Raw genomic sequence first — 23,785 nt, forward strand, 5'->3', positions numbered from 1 at the left:
GGTAAATGTTCCGTCGCTCTGTTCGCCTTCATTACTGTCTGTGAGGGGATCAGAGCACCATCATGAGACTGGCGGCCACCATATAAGGTTACGTGCTGCTACACTGACATGCTGCTGAGCTGATGTGTGTGATGTCCCCCGAATCCAACAGGTGGCTCCGTGGCGCAATGGATAGCGCATTGGACTTCTAGTGGAGGAAGCGATTCAAAGGTTCCGGGTTCGAGTCCCGGCGGAGTCGGGACTTTTTTTTTTTTTTTTTTAATTTTATTAGCGTTTTTTATTATTAACTCCTTCGCTGGTGAAAAGTGATTTTGTTTCTTCCATCTTTATCCTGCGACTAGATTTTTGACACCTGCAACGTGTCTGTTTCTCTTGCGGTAAATCTGCATCAGATGAGCAGATTTTCCCCATAGATTTAAAAAAACAACAAAAAACAAAAAGCATGCACTAAGCATAAACCGGATCCATGAAAAAGTGACAGGGAGTAATTTAATAATTATATCAATTTTATTTAATGGCAATAGGGAGGAAACAATACAATTTTTACAATAAAATCATGTAAGTATATGTATATATCTTCAATATGTTAATGTGTGCAAAACTGTAAAGCGCTGCGGAATATGTTAGCGCTATATAAAAAATAAAAAAAAATAAAGATTATTATTATTATATTAATATGTGCACAAATCAAGATGCAATATCCATGAGGCTGATCAGTTATGAAAATGAAGAATAAAAAATAATCAATCATATAGAATCCCAAAAGTTCATATTGAGGGACAAAAAGTGCAAAGTTATTCAAATGCTACCTGCTTAAAAAAAAGTGCATTAGAAAAAGTGCTGTATGCAGATGCAATCAAAATGCCACTTACGGTACTTCTAAAAATGGGGGAAATATTCCAAGACCGCCAGATACTTGATTGTGTGCACCCCGACGCGCGTTTCGGAAGCACAGTTCCTTCATCAGCCTTTAGTACGTTTCTGCAGCAAAAACCCCATGAAAAAAAAAACCATTTTCCGCACATGATTTTATTAATAACGTTGTATAAAAACTAAGTGTCATGATTAAAAAAAAACAAAGTGGTTTTAGTTAAAGAGAATCATCAGGAGATCCATGGTGCCCAGTACGATGAACCGCGAATATTGGACCATGGCCATACTCACATTAAAATATACTTTGATGATCCGATCGCTGACCATAGCCGGCAACTATCCATCCTCGGCCCTGGCCGGCTCTTCCCAGCGCCGCTGCAGGTGGATGACCGCTCTCTCCTTATGACAGCTGCTGGAGAGAGACGGCCAAGGGCGATGGCAGAATGCTCTCTCTGGCTATGGGCTCCAGCTGCTTTATCAAAGCCAATTTCAATATAATCATGCCCACGGTGTAAGTAGAATGAATCGGCTGACAGGTTCCCTTTAAGTGCGAAATACCAAAAAGCAAGAAAAGCCCACCCACTAGAAAAGCTGCAGCATCGAAAGAACACCAAGAACTCATTGTGGGAACTTAGGCTTAGAGTAGAAAAAAAATAAATAAAAAAAAAATATATATATACCTTTAAAATGTCACAGGATTGTCTTCAACTGTGAAAAAAAAAAGCCAGTGCTAGGAATCTATCATACTACTGTTTGAAATGTTGCAAACGTTTTGCATCGTCATCTATGGCAGCCGGACAGGAGCCCGGAGGTCTCTTTCTAACCAGTCAGACGACCCTATAAATCAGACCGAAATTGGAGCGCAGCCCACAGACTGGTCGGCAGCTCTTCCTACTAGAGCGTGACAGCTTCACAGAAATACAACCCCTGGCAAAAATGATGGAATCACCGGCCTTGGAGGATGTTCATTCAGTTGTCTCATTTTGTAGAAAAAAAAAAAAAAAGCAGATCACAGACATGGCACAAAACTAAAGTCATTTCAAATGGCAACTTTCTGGCTTTAAGAAACACTAAAAGAAATCAAGAATAAAAAATGTAGTTTGGTAATGGTTACTTTTTAATAACCAAGCATATGGAAAAAAATTATGGAATCACTCAATTCTGAGGAAAAAATTATGGAATCATGAAAAAACAAACAAAAAACACTCCAAAACATCACTAGTATTTTGTTGCACCACCTCTGGCTTTTATAACAGCTTGCAGTCTCTGAGGCATGGACTTAATGGTGTCACACAGGAATCTTCATCAATCTGCATCCAACTTTCTCTGATTGCTGTTGCCAGATCAGCTTTGCAGGTTGGAGCCTTGTCATGGAACATTTTCTTCAACTTCCACAAAAGATTTTCAATTGGATTGAGATCCGGACTATTTGCAGGCCATGACATTGCCTTATGTGTCTTTTTTCAAGGAATGTTTGCACAGTGTTTGCTCTATGGCAGGATGCATTATCATCTTGAAAAATGATTTCATCATCCCCAGACATCCTTTCAATTGATAAGTGTCCAAAATATCAACATAAACTTGTGCATTTATTGAAGATGTAATGACAGCCATCTCCCCAGTGCCTTTACCTGACATGCAGCCCAATATCATCAATGACTGTGGAAATTTGCATGTTCTCTTCAGGCAGTCATCTTTATAAATCTCCAAACAAAAGTTCCAGCATCATCACCTTGCCCAACGCAGATTTGTGATTCATCACTGAATATGACTTTCATCCAGTCATCCACAGTCCACGATTGCTTTTCCTTAGCCCATTGTAACCTTGTTTTTTTTTCTGTTTAGGTGTTAACGATGGCTTTCATTTAGCTTTTCTGTATGTAAATGCCATTTCCTTTAGGCGGTTTCTTACAGTTCGGTCATAGATGTTGACGCCAGTTTCCACCCATTCGTTCCTCATTTGTTTTATTGTGCATTTCCTGTTTTGGAGACATATTGCTTTAAATTTCCCGTCTTGACACTTTGATGTCTTCCTTGGTCTACCAGTATGTTTGCCTTTAACAACCTTCCCATGTTTGTATTTGGTCCAGATTTTAGACACAGCTGACTGAACCACCAACATCTTTTGCAACATTGTATGATGATTTACCCTCTTAAGAGTTTGATAATCCTCTACTTTGTTTCAATTGACATCTCATGTTGGAGCCATGATTCATGTCAGTCCACTTGGTGCAAGAGCTCTCCAAGGTGAGATCACTCTTTTTTAGATGCAGAATAACGGGCAGATCTAATTTGATGCAGGTGTTAGTGTTGGGAATTAAAATTCACAGAGTGATTCCATATTTTTTCCCTATGCTTGGTTAATAAAAGTAACCATTACTGACTACCACATTTTTTGTTCTTGATTTCTTTTAGTGTTTCTTAAAGCCAGAAAGTTGCCATTTGAAATCACTTCAGTTTTGTGCCATGTCTGATCTGCTTTTTTTTTTTCAACAAAATTAAACAACTGAATGAACATCCTCCAAGGCCAGTGATTACATAGTTTTGCCAGTGGTTGTATATGAAGCTGTCACTTGAGTCAGAAGACCCACCGTCCAGTCTGTGCATTACAGTCCGATCTCGGTCTGATTTATAGCTGCCTGACTACGACCTTACTTTGCAGCTCTGGGGTCAGGAGCAGGCTCGGACTGGCCCATAGGTTAACAGGGCAATCTCCCGGTGGGCCCCTGTGCAGATCTGGGCCCCCAATCCCACCACATGGGCATTATTTGGCATAATTCAATTGAATCACTCTGTACAGAAAAAAAAGGCAGCATCTCATCATTCATTAACCAAACTATCCAGTTTATTATATAGAGATATAGGTAAATTTGTGAACGAGGGTAGTGTATTATTTGTATGCAGGTGAAAAGTGACCCTCCCCCCCCCAAGCCAATGTTACTGGTGGGCCCTTAGCACGTCAGTCCGACACTGGCCAGGAGTGCAAATCTCACCAAGAACAACATCTGACAAAGGACACGCTCTGAAATGCGCGTCAAGGTGGGCGCTGCACCAGAATTGTGAACCACTGCGGTAATTAATCTGGCCTCTTTATGCACACCTCCATCTTCTACCTTATAGAAACTGCATTCTAATAGAGTTTCACCAGTTTGTCTCTCACATTGGCATTGTGGGACACTAATCCTTTGTTCTTTCAGGCTACTGCCATATGATTTATTGTTCTATGCTGGTATATATTTATATACCCATGTTCACATGTACTGTTCTACTACTTACCCAGTGGTTCGGTTTTTAATGTTTATATTGTGCATAGTTAAGTTTCCTTTTTCATTATGTGCCGGCACCTCTTTGTATGTGGTGCTACCCTCCTATACCACTCTCGTCAATAAAGGTATTATCTTTACATTAGTTGTCCCAAATTTTTTCCCCCCCTTGATCATATGTTTGGTGCTTACAAAAACATTTCAAAAGTTTTTAATTTATACTATGTAGTATATAGTATATTATTGGCACCACATAGTCCCCCATACATAAAGAAATCATCAAATCCTTAACTCTCCTCGCCCCCCGCTGGCTGCAGCTCCGGCCTCCTCAGCCTACCCTGGCTCTGCACTGAGATTGCAATACTCCGCACATCCTACCTAGTAGTGTTTGGATGGTGGATTTTACTGGAACAAAATAAAATTTCTACACCGACTGTACAGTTAGGACTGTCAGCTTTTTTTTTTTTTTAACCCGAGTCAAAAGGGAACAGTGAGAAACCAAAAAGTGAAGTTTTATGCAATTTTGTTTTAAAAGAATTCTGCATTTGGGGTTTTCCTTTTTTTTTTGCAGACTGACCAGATAATAGCTGACATTCTAAAACTGGAAAATAAAAGGGCTATAAAAAACATGCTGTGTGACATTCAGGTGCTTTAGACCCACACAAAACAAAAAAAAAAAAAAAAAACCCACCCCACACACTTATGCCCCATTTCACTTGGGCCATAAAGCACCCAGACTGGAGCATCTTGCAGTGTTCCCTGTAATTTGGGCCTGACTAATGGCCAGATAAAATAGGGATAGTCAGTTTTGATTCTGCAGGGGTGGGTATTTATACCATCCTTTGGGGGTTGCACAAATCGTACACCAACTTTTCCCACAAGTTACATGCCGGCCCTGGTGTCAGGACAATCTTTCATTCCATGTGTGTCAGCATTCAGTAGTGAACGCTGCGTGCACATGATCACAGAGCAAGAAGAAATTAAAGGGCTGGTGGCCGTCAAACAGCTGCCAGCCCTAGCAGTGGTCCTCAGGGGCTGGAGAAGAGGTTATAGAGAGCCATAAATGGCCTGTGGGACTGAGGTTCCCACCCCTGCCTTAGGGAATATTCACGTCACACATCAGATGCCAGGGTCAGTCACTTGCTCCATTGTAAGGCAGGATTCACATTATCCTGACAAATCACCCATGAGTAAGCAATAGGCAAAACATGTCAGGTGTTGTGCTGAATTTTGTAAGTTATCCTTGTATTTGCTGTGCACAGTAAGATAAATACCCAGCGTGTGGCAATGACCAGTGTCACTATACTGATCTCATTGAGGTTATTCATGGCCCACTTTGGCCAGTGTTGCATCTCACGGTTTGCACTTACCTTTATGCACCGCTGTCACTTACTGGCTATTCCGGAAATATTCTCTTAATGCTCACGCTGCATTTTCTCCCTCCCACATTTGTTGGGCAGCACAGAAAACACTTGAAGAGCTCCCATTATGCATGTAGGGAAGTGACCCCACATCATACTAGGGTGAGCCATTTACTATTCACCAGTTTGCCAAATATATATATTTCTGCAATCCCATCACCACAATTACACAGGGCATCACCTGGGGAGGCGTCAGTATTTGGCTTCCAAGACAGCGTGTAAATAGTGGCGGATACAATCTGATCACAAAAGTAGTGACACTGACCAAATACATTTTCCAGGATCAGTTTATTTCAAGTAAAGGGAGAGAAAAAAAAATTGAAGTAATTCTACAGAATCAAATATACAAACCAAATATGAACACAAAACAGTGGAAACCTATTAATTGTTAATTTTCTCCAGAGATTGAGATACGATATACACAAGAGGCTTAATGCACACAAGCGGCCCGATCAGTGCGGCCATTGAGGAGGTTAGGATGAATCTCACCAAGACATCCTACAAAGCAATCGAGGGGGAAGTATTTAATTTATTTTACACATATATATATATATATATATATATATATATATATATATATATATATATATATATATATATATATATATATATATATATATATAATATTTGATGGGTTATATGCAATTGTGATCCATTACCCAAGTCTAGTCCCATGTTTGCAAGATCCAGACAAGCATGGATGAATTGAGTTGTACAAGTTTAACAAAAAACAAAAAAAAAAAAACTAATAAACCCCAAAACAAACGTTTCTTGTAGACATACCACCCGCTGTCAGATATTGCAGCTCAGCTGCACTCTAGTACTGTTTTTTGGGAGGGTGGAAAGCCATTGAATTTAATACAATCTTTGTACGCTGTGCTACAATCTCCGGACAACTGAATGTATAAAAAAAAAAAAATTACTTGTATAGTCAAACATTATTTTACAATTATCAGACTTTGCAGCTGTTGAGCTCTTGCAGAATATACATATACACCCTGGTTAAAAAAAATATATATATATTTTTAAGACAATTGAATCTTCAACTTTGTAAAAAATAAAATACGGTAGCATCACTAGAACAGCTAACTGGACACAGCAGAGTCCCATATAGATGGGGAACACAGAAATCCAACCACAGTCACAGTAACCCAGCAGGATGGGCCCAATATGTAACATGCTCCAGAGCACTCTGCACACCAGTCTGGGGGCTTAAACAGATTATGTGCTCATTTATTTTCTGCAAAAACTGCATTTAATAAAAGGAGGTTTAGAAAGTTAAGTACGCTCACATCTAATATTCCAGGGCAAGTCAAAGACATTCCCTGCATGACGACAACTATAAAAGGGTTAATAAGAATATATATCTTAACCTCCAACGTCAGCCATCATGTAGAGGTCAGGACTCTTTTCTACACATTTACTGGTAGGCACAAAGCAGACTGCGACCAGCTGGTCACATCTGACACTGCTTGCGATAATAGGGTGTGATGAACAGCACCACCGCCCCTCACCCAGTGGCTTGACTTTATGGCTATGTGCACACGATGCGGATCTGCAGATTTTTTTGCGCAGAAACGCTGCAGATCCGCACTGATGTACAGTATAATGTTATTTTATGGGGGGGAAGCTGTGCAGATTGTGTGGAAAAATCAGTGCGGAATTGCGGCGATTTCAAAGAAGTGCATGTCACTTGTGCGGATCTGCAGCGTTTCTGCACCCCTCCCATGTTAAAAATCCAGTGGCAAAATCTGCAGAAAATCTGCAGCAATTCCGCAGCTGCTGATTCTGCCAGGAGCTGCGGATTTTGTGCAGAAAATTCTGCACTTTTCTTAAGTGTGCACATAGCCATATCTGCATTCATGGGATGCAGATACCATTAGTTGGATGCAGTAGCAGAATGAGTTAGTCGGCTCCCTGTTGCACTAATTAGCCTACGCATCAGTCTGCACTGCAGGTACAAGGACACTGAATCACACCTGCAGAGTGAAGCCTCAGTCTGCAGCAATACCAAGGTGGAATGGGGCTGAGTGAGTAGTTTGGCAGTCTAATTGTGGGGGCACCATAATATGTCTGGCTGTGAGGGTCATTGTATGGGAGGCACTACAATGTGGGGGGGGGTGAATATGTGTGCGGCGCTGTGAGGGCCATCATAGTGTGTGCGGCACTGTGAGGGCCATCATCGTGTGTGCGGCGCTGTGAGGGCCATCATCGTGTGTGTCTGTGGAGGCATTATACTATGGGTGGGAGCTTCTGTGTGCACACTGTCTTGCAGTGAGGGCAATCATTGCTTGGGAGGCATTACAGTGTGGGGTGGATGAATATGTGTCTAGCTATAAGGGCTGTCCTATTGTGTTTGGGATGGCCATCATGTGTGGCTGTGAGGACCATCATATGGTGTTTGGGGGGTTGTGGAGGCATACTGTGGATGGGAGGATCTCAATGTGGGACTATGAGAGCCAAAATGTTTGAGCCTATGCAGTGTATGTGTGGAGAAGTCATGGTGCATGGGGGCATCATATGGTGTTTGAGAGGCATAGTGAATGAGTGAGGCTGTGGATTAAGGTACAAGTGCTGAACAAAAGCAGAATGATTTATAAAAAGCAGTAAATTCTACGGTAAGAGTACATTAGCAACTAGACAGTGATAAAATATTAAGTTGTGCAGCGTTTCAGCCCATTGGTTTGGGATTCCACAAGGGTCATGATCTCATGTGGCTCCTCAGGAAAGTTGACCACCCCTCACAAAGGGTTCCCTTTAAAAATGTCTAACATGGACCAAGAATAAAAGTAAACATCAGCTAAATAACGAAGGAAGTATTTTTCATATCTGAGCACTAAGGTCATTATGGTGAAAGACAAAGATAAAAAAAAGCAATAAAACCTTCAAAGTACATTGCCGCCATCTCAAGATCTTCCTGGCCATCTAGTAATGCAACTCTACATAGTGTAGGAATGTCTAAGGAGGTTCTCAGTTTTATCAATATCAGAAAGACAAGATTAAAATCCTGCAAGTTAATATTACCATGTTTGCATGCCAAAGTTGTGTACGAGTCTCGTGGTAGAGTGCATCCCGTTATTGTAGGAAACTGACAACTCCTGCTCTAGTGTAATATTGAGGGATTATGCCCGCTAGATGTATACACTACATATCCATGACAGATCTTACAAGCACATTACAACGTAGACATTAGATCACTAGTTGGCTCCGGTGTAAGTGGCACTAACTTCTAGCATAATGGACGCACAGTTGCCATGCTCCATAATTTCCAGTTTGTAAACCTTCTGGCTGCAGATATCGTCTGGGAACCTGTGTACACGTGTTCATTTTTTGGTCTTTAGTATACTGTTGGTGGGCCAATAACCAGTCAGTGGTTTGTTATGGATCTGCAGCTTGTTAGTGGGGAGCTTTCCTCTGCGCTTGTATAATGTAGCCTTTTGATTTTATAATTCCACGGGTTTTCACAATGACAGAATAGCGCAAGACCCATTCTGGTGACCAGCCATCCACTTGTGCTCCTTGGATGCCTTCTTTAAGAGCGTCTTGAAAACTTTCTTCAGATAAGATTTCTGTGTGAACACAAATATGAAGTATATAAAGTTAGATCCAGAAATTTGGACCCTGACAAGTTGTCTCATTAACCATTTATTAAACCACTAGATGGTTGCCCGATTCTAACCCATCTGGTATTCTAGAATATGCATGTCCATGTAGTATATTGCACAGCGACGGAGTACACAGTATAGAACCATGTAGTATACAGACTTAAAATAAATACAAACATACTCACCCTCCGTTGAAGTCCCGGCATGTGGTGCACCCGGCAGCTTCCGGTGCCAGGGTTGGTATGGGCGCAGGACCTGTGATGACGTCGGTCACATAACCGTGACGTCATGGCAGGTCCTTGTCGCATACCATCTTTGCCACCGGAACCTGCCGCTTGCATGGACTGGTCACCGGAGTGTCGCCGGAATGTGAGTATATGGATGATTTTTTATTTTAAATTATTTTTAACATTAGATCTTTTTACTATTGAGGCTGCATAGGCAGCATCAATAGTAAAAAAAGATGGTCACATAGGGTTAATAGCAGCGTTAATGGAGTGCGTTACACTGCAGCATAATGCGGTCCATTAGCGCTGACTGGAGGAGAGTACGGAGCGTGCACTGACTGCGGGGAGGAAGGAGTGGCCATGTTGCCGCCGGACTGCACCCGTCGCTGATTGGTCGTGGGAGTTTTGCAAGGGCAGACAGAAGGGCAGACAGAAGGGACCCTTAGACAATTATATAGTAGATTCAAGTTAGTTAAATAATCAATATGGGCCTAAAGTGTAGACTCAACTTTAAGATGAGATAACTACAGCTCTGAGTCAGCTTTTGTTATCGAAGTGGTTTTCTGTTAGCTGTGGTTTTCGTGTGTGTGTGTGTGTGTGTGTGTGTGTGTGTGTGTGTGTGTGTGTGTGTGTGTTAGAATAGAAGTAATAAATTTTGTAGTGAAGATGTGCAGTTTAACACATACCCATGCATATATGCTCCCCTCCACCATTTTAGTAACCAGCAAAGGTAAAGCAGACAGATGGACAAATCAGGATGTGAAGGTCCATGGTTAATGGGCTCTTCCGAGCCTAAAAATACCAGTCCACAGCCACCCCCAGAAGTAGCACGTCACATGAGGTGCTCTGATTTGGCACTTTGCCAACGCCCAAGGGCAAAAATCAGGACGAGCAAAGGCAATTGAGGTAATTGAGCTTGGGATGTACGTCAGCAGTTACTTGTCCAAAAACAGCAGGCCTCAAGCCCTGGTGCTAGTAATAGAGAAGTGGCCATCAAACTCCACCTCTCATTAATCAGCCTTAAAAATAGAAAGACCACATTAGGCCAAACATCTAAAGAAGCCAGCCCAGTTTTGTAAAAGCATGAGAGAAAAACCTGTACCAGAATGATGGTAAAAAGAAAGTATTGAGAAGGCTTGGAACGGTTCATGATCCAAAGCACACCACATCCTTCAAACACACGGTGGAGGCAGTGTGATGGTGGAGGCATGCATGGCTTCCAATGACACTGGGTCACTAGTGTTTATTGAGGTGACTGAAGACAAGCAGCCGGATGAATTCTCAAGTGTGCAGGGCAATCTTTTGCACAATAAAAACAAACCAACAAAAAGAGCTAGCAAGGTTGATTGTCCATCTGCACTGTGAAGTGCTGTCCAATGACCCAAAAACACTGCAAAACACTTAGGATTTTAAGGCAAAAAAGTGGAATATTCTGCAATGGCCGAGTCAATCACCAGATCTCAACCCCCATCAGTGTTTCACATGCTTAAGGCAAACCAATCCACAAACAAGCAACAACCTAAGTCAGCCGCAGTAAAGGCCTGGCAAGCGTCACAAAGAAGGAAACCCAGCGTTTCGACATCACAAGGCAGTCACTGCCTGCAAAGGAGTCTCTACAAAAGTATTAAAAATTAATGTTTTATTTAGGATAAAGTTAATTTGGCCAATTATTTGAACCCATCAAATAAGGAGGCTTTGTAGAAAAGTGGTTGCAAATCCCAAGTTTTTCATAGGATTTTTGTTCAACCCCTTAGGCTGCCGTCACACTAGCAGTATATGGTCAGTATTTGTAAGCCAAAACCAGGAGTGGAACATATAGAGGAAAAGTATAATAGAAACAAGTCACCACTTCTGCATTTATCACCCACTCCTGGTTTTGGCTTACAAATACTGATGTAAAATACTGACCAAATACTGCTAGTGTGACGGCAGCCTTAAACCTGAAAGTCACACTTGAACTGCATCTGAGAGGTTTCATTTTTAATCTGTCAGTCCATAACGTGATGGCACATGCCATGACTCCTAATTGATCACCCAGTGAATGAAGAATCAAGTTAGAGATGCAACATCAATAACACATCAGTCAACAGGAGAATGGATCCGAGTCAGTGACTCCTAATAGAACACTAATAAATCAGAAGTTCCAGCAATAGCAAAATGCCTCTGATTTTCTTGCAGACTTGGAGGTGTGGTGGAGTCGGACCTTTTGCCTCTTCATGAACCAAGAGTGTCGCAACCCACCGCATGTGCCTCGAAGACCTACGCCAGAAATCTTACTTCATTCAAGGGCTGGAAAGATTTCTGGCATGGTGAATGCCACAGCTAGTCAATTAAATACCTTCACATCCTGCCAAAAGCGGGAAAGAGGTTTTGCAACTTATCAAAGCAATTTATGCCAAAGTTCCCTTGATGAATACGGGCCAAAGGTACCAGAAATATAAAATATAACTTTTTTTTAGTCATCCCATCTCCCAAGAATACAACTGATAACTACCATACCATCCTTAGATCAGGTCATTACTACAAGATTGATGGGGATCCACCGCTCAGCCATTACCAGCTGGTTGTAAACATTGCACAAGACCTCACCACAGCCAGGTACTGCAGATCAGCTCCATTCAGGAGACGTTCACTTAGTGACTGATGGTGGTTAATGAAGCCTACCATACATTACAGTTTGTGACGCAGATGAATTCTCCTACATGTACAGACTCCTATAGACAGCTCGCTCACCTTTGGAATCGCTGTGTGTTAATAGCTGAATATCAAGCTGCTTTGCAAAGGCCGTTAGGTCTGGAGGCATAATGCAGCACGAAGCCAGGTTCACTTGGTTACTACTAGGCTTTATCTATAAAAAAAAAAAAAGTTACTTAGAAAATGTTGGAAGTAGCCACATGTAAACATTGCTAAATTTATCCCAATTTGTGCTAGAGCATGGCCACAGAATCATACTTACAAAGTCGGAAACAAGACGTCACACACACACACACACACACACACACACAACTAAGTACATTATATCTTAGCCGCACACAAAGTACAACATGTTTTGGCAGAAAAATCAGGAATCTCAGATTGCGTGCAATTACATGGCTTACAACCTTAAACCTAGTGACTAGCGCTGGATGCCAAGCCTCACCTGTGCCCAGAGGTAAAGCTGTTCCAAGAGTGGTTTATCTAAATCCGATGTCCCTATAGCAACTACTTTATTGTCTTGTACCAGACTTTCCAGTTCCCTCCAGTAAGGCTGCAAGTGTTCCAAGGTAAGCGTGACTCCATCTTCCAAAGGAGGTGGCGCTATGATCACAGAATCCAACTGGGTAACCGCGAGGGTGGAACAGGCTGGGGGAACAAGGTTACATGAATGAGGAAGACAAAAATAGGACTCTGACTGGAGACAGACAAAGCATTAGTTTAAAAAAACAAAAACAAAAAAAAAACGCAACTGCTGGTCACCTTGCCCCCTTTAGGTGCCCACATCTCTGCAGTGAGTATGACACCAGGGTTTTTTGTTTTTTTTTAACTTTAAAGGGGGTGTACCAAGTTTGGAAGTTAACTTCCCGATCCATTGATAGGGGGTATCCCCTATTACTGGAGGTATGACTGCTGGAACCACATTGCCATGGTTGGCTGGTCTTTGGCACTCCCATTGTGAATGGATTGAGTGGTGGTGGTGTGCATGCTCAGTCTCCACTCATATCAACACTTCAGAGCCCTAGTCTCAGGATCAGTGGGGGTCCCAAAGTCAGATCAGGAATCATTTTCAAACTTTGTAGGACACCTTTAAAGACCTTGTATTAAATTAGACCATTTCCTCACCCCCATTGAGACAGTGCCACATTTACCCAAAAGAGGTTTCTGGAACTGTAATCTCGGCGACTCGAAGCGAATAGCTACGATGACAATGGACACCATTTTCTAGAATCCTGCATCCACTTATGTCATCTATGAAATGATTAGAATATTTGAAAGGTTATTTGCACTTTACATGCCCAAGATGGTAACTGCATCTAGTTCCTGGGAATCAGGGGCAGTGTACAGAGCCAGCACCGTTGTACTGTGCACTTTGCCTAATGAAATAGATTTTTATTCACATAAAATTTCAGGTTGCAGAAATCCACAGTAATGGTTGGGTGTTAAAGAAAATTAGCAAACGGAATATAGCTGACTGGCTTTATATGCCGAGTCATGCCTTTGGAGGCCAGGATCTAGAAGTTTTTATTCCAATCTCAGCCTGTAAAATGGGAAGAACCTTTATGCCATAAACTAACAGCAGCACCTGAAAGGAGTTTCCATATCAAAGTGAGGGCATTGCTCTGGATGTCGCCAAATAACCTTTTTAATGTAAGCTGCAACATTGTGCAAAGAGTCTAAACTCAGACAAGTGTGGAGCAGTACAGAAATCTTATACTCAACGTCCCTATTTATTCAGAGTCATCAGGATTTTAAGAGAACACCTCTTACGTGTTCCACACTGTCCTTAATCACATCATTGCTTTAATGACACCCCTAGTGTACAATACAAAAGTTAAAAAAAAACAAAACAAAAAAAAAAACAACTTGCTCGGGTTTTTATTTCTGGAATGAGGCAAAAAAAAAAAAAAAAAGCCAAGGATTGTCTTTATGCCACTTATGAGTAGTGGCTAATTTTCTATACACATGGTACACCCTCTGCTGTGCCATGCCTTTGCTGTTCAGACTAGTGATTGACGTGCTAGAATGTCAAAGTTCGATAAACCCAGGTAACGCCCTTGAATCAATAGGAGAGATATCTCGGTCAGTGTGAATAATAGGTGAGGCTCTGTGTCCAGATAGGGGAGCGCTGTATTAGAAGCATTTTGGTGGGGAGTTGGGGGGAGTTCAGTGCCCCCTGTGGTCCTGACAGCATAGATATAGAATATCTATCGTGTCCTGTTTCCAGTGTCCCAGGCCCGGCATCCTGTCACAATGGCATGCCAAGGATCATGGAAGGTGAACTCGCATGCAGCATTATCACCGCATGTTAATCTGTTGTGTGCATGGACTCCTCTGTACCTACGCCAGCCACGAGAGCTGCTAAATCGCTGTTTATTTTCTGTGCGGCTTACGTCACCAGCTCTGTATTCAATATAGACTTTGCAAAAAGAAAAGTGCAAATGAGGTCAGGCCAAATAACTGGTTGAACATGGAGTTCTCTTTTTACTCTACAAACAAGATGCCCGACAAGAGGACCTCTATGGAGGAGTACAGCATGGGGGTGTTTAAGTTAGGCATATGCCCATCTGAGTTTAACCCCTTAGTGACGGAGCCAAATTTTTGAAATCTGACCAGTGTCACTTGATGTGGTGATAACTCTGCAACGCTTCAACAAATCCCAGTGATTTTAAGAATGTTTTTCGTGACACATACTTTATGATCATGGTAAATTTAGGTCAATATGTTTTGTGTTTATTTATAAAAAAAAAAAATATCAAAAATTTGAGAAAAATGTTAAAAAAAATTAGCAATTTTCAAACTTTGAATGATTCTCACTTTAGTTCAGATAGTCATACCACAGCAAAACATTCATAAACATTTCCCCCATGTCTGCTTTACATCAGCACCATTTGTAAAATGTTCTTTTATTTTGTTCGCATTTTAGGAGGTATAAAAATGTAGAAGCAATTTTTCAAGGAAATTTACAACATTTATTTTTTTTTAGGGACTTATCCATGTTTGAATTGGCTTTAGTGGTCCCTTATATTGGGAAACCCCCAAACGTGATACCATTTTAAAAACAGCACCCCCTGACATATTGAAAACTGTCAGGTAGTTTATTAACCCTTCAGGTGCTTTACAGGAATTAATGCAAAGTGGTATGACAGAAATGAAAATGTGTATTTTTACCATCTAAATGTCAGTAACTTCTGAACAGATTACTCCAGCAATCAGACTATAAGGCCGCTATTTGGCCATGAATTGCCATCGCAAACATCAGGACCACAAAATCATGATCTGAGGGCACCAATTGGGATAAAGAGGAAGCCCCCACACTGTTAATTATTTATAATGATGTAGTCACTATTGACAGCAGCATCTAAGGGGTTAAACAGATATGTACGGTGACAACACTGATCGTGGCTGATGCAGCAAGTTGTCAGCTATAGTGGACAGCCGACAGATGCTGGCTTGTTACCTGTATGGGGAGACTATTCTCTTATATCTCAGGTCAGTTAAAAGATGTATTGGCTGTCATTAAGGGGTTAAAGGGAACCTGTCACCCCGAAATTCGCGGGTGAGGTAAGCCCACCGGCATCAGGGGCTTATCTACAGCATTCTGTAATGCTGTAGATAAGCCCCCGATGTTACCTGAAAAAGGAGACAGACGTTACATCATACTCACCCAGGGGCGGTCCCGCTGCTGGTCAGGTCGGATGGGCGTCTCCGGTCCGCTGCGGCGCCTCCAATCTTCTTTCCATGACGTCCTCTTCTGATCTTCAGCCACGGCTCCGGCGCAGGCGTACTTTGCTCTGCCCTGTTGAGGGCAGAGGATAGTACTGCAGTGCGCAGGCGCCGGAAAGGTCAGAGGCCCGGCGCCTGCGCACTGCAGTACTTTGTCTGCCCTCAACAGGGCAGAGCAAAGTACGCCTGCGCCGGAGCCGTGGCTGAAGATCAGAAGAGGACGTCATGGAAAGAAGATTGGAGGCGCCGCAGCGGACCGGAGACGCCCATCCGACCTGACCAGCAGCGGGACCGCCCCTGGGTGAGTATAGTATAACATCTTTTTCTCCTTTTTCAGGTAACATCGGGGGCTTATCTACAGCATTACAGAAGGCTGTAGATAAGCCCCTGATGCCGGTGGGCTTACCTCACCCGCGATTTTCGGGGTGACAGGTGCCCTTTAACCCCTTCATGACCAGGTGATTTTTCATTTTTCCGTGTTCGTTTTTCGCTCCCCTCCTTCCCAGAGCCATAACTTTTATTTTTCCGTCAATTTGGCCATGTGAGGGCTTATTTTTTGCGGGACGAGTTGTACTTTTGAACGACATCATTGGTTTTAGCATGTCGTGTACGAGAAAACGGGAAAAAAAATTCCAAGTGCGGTGAAATTGCAAAAAAAGTGCAATCCCACATTGGTTTTTTGTTTGGCTTTTTTGCTAGGTTCACTAAATGCTAAAACTGACCTGCCATTATGATTCTCCAGGTCAGTACGAGTTCATAGACACCTAACATCACTAGGTTATTTTTTATCTAAGTGGTAAAAAAAAAATTCCAAACTTTGCTAAAAAAAAAAAAAAAAAAAAAAAAAAAAAAAAGGCGCCATTTTCCGATACTCGTAGCGTCTCCATTTTTCGTGATCTGGGGTCGGTTGAGGGCTTATTTTTTGCGTGCCGAGATGACGTTTTTAATGAAAGCATTTCGGTGCAGATACGTTCTTTTGATCGCCCGTTATTGCATTTTAATGCAATGTCGCGGCGACCAAAAAAACGTAATTCTGGCGTTTCGAATTTTTTTCCCGCTACGCTGTTTAGCGATCAGGTTAATACTTTTTTTTAATTGATAGATCGGGCGATTCTGAGCTCGGTGATACCAAATATGCGTAGATTTGATATTTTTTTTATTGATTTATTTTGATTGGGGCGAAAGGGGGGTGATTTAAACTTATTTTTTTCACATTTTTTTAAACTTTTTTTTTTTTTACTTTTGCCATGCTTCAATAGCCTCCATGGGAGGCTAGAAGCAGGCACAACGCGATCGGCTCTGCTACATAGCAGCGATCTGCTGATCGCTGCTATGTAGCAGAAATGGAGGTGTGCTGTGAGCGCCGACCACAGGGTGGCGCTCACAGCCACCGGTCATCAGTAACCATAGAGGTCTCAAGGACCTCTATGGTTACAAGGTACAAGCATCGCCGACCTCCGATCATGTGACGGGGGTCGGCGATGACGTCATTTCCGGCCGCCCGGCCGGAAGCGGTAGTTAAATGCCGCTGTCTGCGTTTGACAGCGGCATTTAACTAGTTAATAGGTGCGGGCAGATCGCGATTCTGCCCGCGCCTATTACGGGCACATGTCAGCTGTTCAAAACAGCTGACATGTCCCGGCTTTGATGCGGGCTCACCGCGGAGCCCTGCATCAAAGCAGGGGAGCCGGCATCGGACGGTATAGTACGTCCGATGCCGGTAAGGGGTTAAGGTAGGGTACTGTGATTTTTGTTTTTGTATTGATCATTTTTTAATACAAAATTAAAAGCACAACTTTAATGGTTTTTTAAATTAGTAACTTTTACTTTAGCCACTGAGGGCTGCCATTGTCATTTGCGGGTGTGTAAGTATCTGAGCAGGACACTTACACACATCACTTATGGTACCCCCTGGCCATAAGAGCCTGAGGTCAGACGCCAACTGCATCTCTTGTATTGGGGACCCTCCTGCCTCTAGCTGTGACCTGAGCATGCCCCCTGGGCTGTCCAGGTCACAAGAGTGGGAGAAGATCTTGGCCATTTTGTTGTAGCCCACGGAATTATTATTATTACTATTTTTATTATTATTACTATTACTACTATTATCTCCGTGGGCTACTGTTTGCTGTGGGCTTCATTTTCCCCAGTCATCGCACACTGAGCTGCCGTGGGGAGAACGTGCCCAGGAGCGCAGATTCCAGGTGATCATCTGCGGCAGCAGTGATTATAGCCTGTTCGTTTTCCATACACACGATCACCGCCAACCTGTTCAGGGCACAGCAGGGAGATATGGTAATCCATCGGCTATGTTCTGAAAAGACCAACAGTGGACTGTGATGGAGCACACGGCAGGTAAGGACAAGTTTTTTTTTTTTTGTTTTTTTTATGCATTGAATGGATGGGGCATACAAGGATGCCCTACATGGTGCTATTATACAGCAAGGTCCATCGACTGATGTAGTTACTGACGTCACCCCTTTCAGAGCCGCCATGACTCCTGGCTGCTGCTACAGCCCTTGGATCTCAGAACAAGGCTCCATAGCCTTTGGATTCAGGCATTGTTGTGGAAACGCCATTGACTGTCGAACCTGCGTGTGAATTTTTTTTTTTTTTTTTTTTTTTTTAAGAAAACAAAGGTGAACAAGGGACAGTGTCTTGTGGACTACAGCATACCGGCGTGTTTTTTTTTCCCCCTCAAATAAATTGGTGAACCAGGGAACATGTTGGGGAGTTTTTTTTGTTTTGTTTTTTAATGGCACCTTCTCTTTAAAAAGCACCTGTATAGGAAATGGTAGTCTACAACTCAGTCCTGTCCAGGGAAACATACAGATTTGTTAGTTTCCTCCAACAGATCTACTCAAGCAACTGTTCATCAAGATGAGCCTTTTAGTCCCTTCCTGATATCCCCCAAACAGATCTGAGCACACCCTGTACAGATGGCTGCTGTGTTATAGTCAGCACCTGGCCTTTAACAGTGATCAGAGCTCACTCCTATCCCTGCAGTTTAACACTTAATGTCACATTTCGGTGTGAAAGCACAAGACCTGAGGAATCATGTTGCCAGGTCCTTTTTACTGCACACCAAAGTGCCAAACAAATGAAATTCCTAAAACAATGGCTGGAGTGCATCCCTATCCCCCACTCAGTATTTTCCCTCAGTACATTATATAACAAAATGAATCGTGGCAATCAAAACCAACTCATTCAGTGAGACAAGCCATCAGACAGTCACAGCTGGTGTCAACTGCAATGGTGCCACGTTCTGCTACATGACCCATGGGTCGCCTCGCCAAGATTCACAACATCCCTCCAATATAAGACTTACCCATGTCTACAGCGTGTCTGATAGACGAGAGGCCGTCGCCCAAGACAAACAGCTTTACTTTAGGAGGGAAAGGAAACAAAATATTGGTTATAGATGGCATGTCAGATAAAATATGAAGTGTTTAGATCAGTAGATAACCCCATACATAAAACAGACTAAAGACACCAGTAGACAAAATAGGCAAGATTTCAGGCTGACGATCCACGTGGAAGCCACCATGCCGGATCGGGCTTCTGACCAACTCCTTACTGACATGCACATGTTTGTCTAATTACAGCGTGCGTCAGGAGGGGTGAAGTGACGGCTATAGAGTGTGGGTAATGTTTCATACATCTACTTACCAGACACTTTCATTTCATCCCTCTCTTCAGGGTTTATGGTTTCCAGTGCCAAGGTCATGGCACATTCGAGTGTATTTGGAGATTCCTAAAATAAATGAGAGCTTCATTATTTAGATCCATCACAAGAATATACTAGCACGGGAAAGGTGATTATTTCCATTAATGTAGATATGTACAGAAACTGCATATTACTTGACCATTTGATGACACCATTCTAGCCATATTTTCACCAAGAAACAGGATTATGACACATGCTGGATCTCAAGAGGAGGAAGGTAGAGCAAGTGTATAGCTTCTTCCATCTCTATACATTTCCCAGACTATGGTTACATGGGTATAAAAATATCATGCACTTGGCTAAATACTGAATACAGAGACTGGAGGAATCACAAACTCCTAATACAGTCAGACAAGTCACGGCTCGGTTAAAATAACTGTCTGGCCTCAGACAAAGCCTTTCTGCATACCAGATACTCAGCCCAGCAGCGCCATTCAACTCCACATCAGTTAAGAAAACTATGTTCCCATTACTTTATAAGCCACATTTTCAGGAGCTTTCAAAAAGAAAAACTTAATAGAAGTGAGTCACCAGGAAATCTGACGTTTAATTTCTTCATTTTCCATATTCCTGTATTAGAAATAAACTGCAATTTTAAAACTAACCACAAAGACTGGACTAACCTCCCTGTTCTGTACAGGTACCTCTGTAGACCCATCTGCAATAACCAGTAGTTTCCTTATACTGTATATTAGATTGCAGAGGTCACAGCTCACCTCCTCCCCATCCCTTCACCATCATTTGCCCAGAAAGCTATCCAGTAGAAAGTCATCGAGTCAGTGCCAGTATAACTATATTCACAATTTACCAAAGGCAAAAAACCCTAAACTAATGATCCCTATTCTGACTGTAGAAAAGTTATCTAGAAGAGCATTAGTGCCAGTCTATCAACCCATATGTCTGCCTGTACAGAAGTTTTTTATATATATATATATATATATATATATATATATATATATATATATATATATATATATATATATATATATATATATATATATATATACACAAACCACACAGACTCCTGACAAAGGGAGAAAAGCCTTTATTGGTTGGTTTATGTACAGATCGGCCATGCTGCCACAAGTAATTGACTTCTAGAAGTATGAAGTGACGTAACTATGGAATGTCGTTCACTGAATTGAAGATTGCAAGTTTCAGAAACGGGGATTTAAAATTCAGTGGGGGTATTGCTGTTTCACAGAGACTCATGCTATAATGCTAGGCTTACAGAGTCGTTATAGGACTGAATTTGTAGAGTACTATTGGCCTATCTAGACTGGCTGACTACAGTGTTAGGCCATGTTCACACAGTACATCAGTATTTGTAAGCCAAACCAGGAGTGGAACCCTGATGTAAGAGACTGACCAAATACTGGTGTGAACATTGTTTTGTGCAGACAAAATAACCCATGTTCAGATAATCAGAAAAACTTTTCCATGAACATTCATTTGAAGATACCCTTAAAGGGCAGATTATGTACACGTTGTGGATTTTGCAGATTCAGTGCTGAAAAATCTGCAGGTAGAACGCCTGCGTATTACCTGTGGATTTTGGGCAGTTTGTGTGGATTTCGCCTGCGTTTTTACACCTACGGACTCCTATTATGGAATAGGTGTAAAACGCTGCAGAATCCGCACAAAGAATTGACATGCTGTGGAAAATAAACCGCTGCATTTCTGCACACAGTTTTCCGCAGCATGTGCACCGCGGATTTAGTTTTCCATAGGTTTACATGCTACTGTACCAGGCATGGAAAACTGATGCGGATCCGCAGCCAAATCCGCAACGTGTGCACATACCCTTAGGTAGCTCAGTCAGCTGCAACACTGTATAAGTCATACTGAGACAAACCACTGAGACCAACACAAAATGTGAACGTTTGCACTTTCAGTAGTTCAAATTTTAGTCAGATGTTTCTATTGTTACTGAACAGTTGATGTTTGTCAAGAAGTTAAAAGAAATGCTCAAGTTTATGCAAGTAGTTCATCTTTTCATTGCCGACCCATATTTGTCCCCAAGTTCTCCCTGGCAGCCATATGATGGCTACTAAGCCAAATCCTGATAGATGACAGCCCATTCTTGTCCAATCAATGCTTGGAGTTTAATCACAATTTCTGTATTTGTCCACAGGTTCTCAATGGGATTGAGATCTGAAGTGGTCAGAAAAAACCCAACTACTTCGCAGAACCATGGATTGGTCAGCAGAAGACAGGGGTAGTTATGTTCTCCGATGAAGCACTCCTCAAGACGGTTTGGGACATCTGGAAAAATAAATGCCTGGAGAAGAGGCGAGTGATACAGCGAGTCCCAAATCTATACATGTGTGGGGGTTTTTCATCCAAGACACTTTCACAATTTTCTCAACACTGCCATGATTAATGAATGGCATCTAAACCTCCAAGAGAAACTTCTCCCAACCATCCAGTAGTTTGGTGATGAATAGTGATGAGCAATAGTGCTGATAAAGGTGTTATCCAAGCACGTTCATGTTTCAATAGAGTATCTTTGGCGTGCTCGAATACTATGCTCGAGTCCCTGCGTCTGTTAGGCAATCCCTGCATGGAGTTGTGGCTGTCGAAAACCGCGAGACATGCAGCCGAAGGGACTAGAACATAGTATTTGAGCACGCCGACGATAACTTATGACACGGGCATGCTCACTCATCACTAGTGATGAACAAGGCTTTTTCCAGCATGATGGACACAATGTGACTGGGCAAAAGTGAAGAGTAGATTGTGCATAATACTGAAACTTTGGGTCCAGGGCCAGAAAGCTCCGCAGATCTCAATACCATTATCAGCCTAGGGTCAATTGTCAAGAAGTCGGTGGGTAAAACAAATTGTGATAAACTACCAAGCACTGATTAGGCAAGAATGTGTCAGCCAGGATTTGGCCCAGAACCTGAGCAGGAGTCTTGAAAAAAATAAGGCTTAGCACCAAATATTGGGTTTTTACATAAACTCAATGTATTTGTCAAAGACTTATTAAACACTTATAATTGTACTTCAGTGAACATAAAAATGTCTGAATGCAAGATATAAAAACAATGAAGCAGTAAACTGAAAACCAAAGTGTGAGTGTCAAAATGGTTGGGCATGACTGTACCGGCTGTAGCAGACAGGACCCAACTATGTATGGAGACTTAATTTATCCATATATTGTCTCTACAATGAGAGCTGGTACCCCCAGAACTGCATCTAAAGCATCCCATTCAGCCAACCAGTACCCCACTCTGTACTAATGAGGCAGATTCCAACACTGCTGCCTACAGAGGAGTCCTAGCATTTAACAAGCAATAATTACCTGCACTAGTTCCGGACCAACTTTCAGGCTCCATTCATTTAGAGTTGTCCTTATACAGTCACCCAGCTGCAAGAAGAAAAAAAAAATAAATAAATAATAATAACATTTGAACCATATCAAAATTCAATTGCAGAGTTATGGCAGGTCATGGATAACTAAAGATGTTCTGTGCATCTCTGCACCCTCAATAATAGGATATGAGTTTGGTGGGGGGGTGTTAGGACGCAGACCTGCTGGAGGGCTAAGTGTTAAATACAGTAGTCATCTATATTAGGGTAGTCAGACTCTATACAGGGACCTCATGAGTAGTTAATAGACACCCCCCCCCCCCCCAGAATTAGCCAAGTGCACACAGGCAACAATGTATCTAACGATTTCCTATGGTTTTGCATTGTAACAGTCAGAGGTTTCCGAATTAGGCTACTTTCACACTAGCGTTGGAATCTCCCCGTCGCAATGCGTCAAGGAGAGATTCCGACGCTAGCGTTTAACGCATTGCACAACGGAGGCAGCGGATGCATTTCTCCGGCGCATCCGCTGCCCCATTGTAAGGTGCGGGGAGGTGGGGGCGGAGTTCCGGCCGCGCATGCGCGGTCGGAAAAAGCGGTCCGTCAGGAGCAAAAAACGTTACATGTAGCGTTTTTTGCTCCCGACGGTCCGCAGAAGCATGACGCATCCGTCACACAACGGATGCGACGTGTGGCAATCCGTCGCAATGCGTCGTCAATACAAGTCTATGGGTAAAAAACGCATCCTGCAAGCACTTTTGCAGGATGCGTTTTTTCTGCTAAACGACGCATTGCGGCGGATTGCAGTTAATGCTAGTGTGAAAGTAGCCTTAGGTGTTTTTTTTTGGTTGCAAGTCACAAGCAGCTCAATTGCCATACGTCACATGCCTGTTGCACTTTATCAGTTTTTTGGAAAATAAAGTAGCATTATTGTCAG

General features: G+C 42.4%; 1 protein-coding gene and 1 non-coding gene across 2 annotated transcripts in view; one reads left to right on the top strand and one right to left on the bottom strand.

Moving 5' to 3' along the window:
* The first annotated feature begins 153 nt into the window (after positions 1-153).
* Positions 154-238, top strand: TRNAR-UCU (transfer RNA arginine (anticodon UCU)). The gene is given in 2 exon segments: positions 154-190; positions 203-238. It is a non-coding gene; the product is annotated as a tRNA-Arg (tRNA).
* A 5,588-nt stretch (positions 239-5,826) lies between these two features.
* Positions 5,827-23,785, bottom strand: part of GCLM (glutamate-cysteine ligase modifier subunit) — a 29,463-nt gene continuing 11,504 nt past the window's right edge. The window contains exons 2-7 of the mRNA XM_069737651.1: positions 22,841-22,906; positions 19,476-19,560; positions 19,135-19,191; positions 12,529-12,731; positions 12,123-12,237; positions 5,827-9,126 (exon numbers count right to left, since the gene is read on the bottom strand). Of these exons, the coding sequence (XP_069593752.1) occupies positions 8,954-9,126; positions 12,123-12,237; positions 12,529-12,731; positions 19,135-19,191; positions 19,476-19,560; positions 22,841-22,906 (699 nt within the window). The 3' untranslated portion in view covers positions 5,827-8,953. The remainder of the gene's footprint in view (positions 9,127-12,122; positions 12,238-12,528; positions 12,732-19,134; positions 19,192-19,475; positions 19,561-22,840; positions 22,907-23,785) is intronic.

This window comes from Ranitomeya imitator, chromosome 8 (assembly GCF_032444005.1).
Source record: "Ranitomeya imitator isolate aRanImi1 chromosome 8, aRanImi1.pri, whole genome shotgun sequence".
In the NCBI taxonomy this organism is placed as follows: Eukaryota; Metazoa; Chordata; class Amphibia; order Anura; family Dendrobatidae; genus Ranitomeya; species Ranitomeya imitator.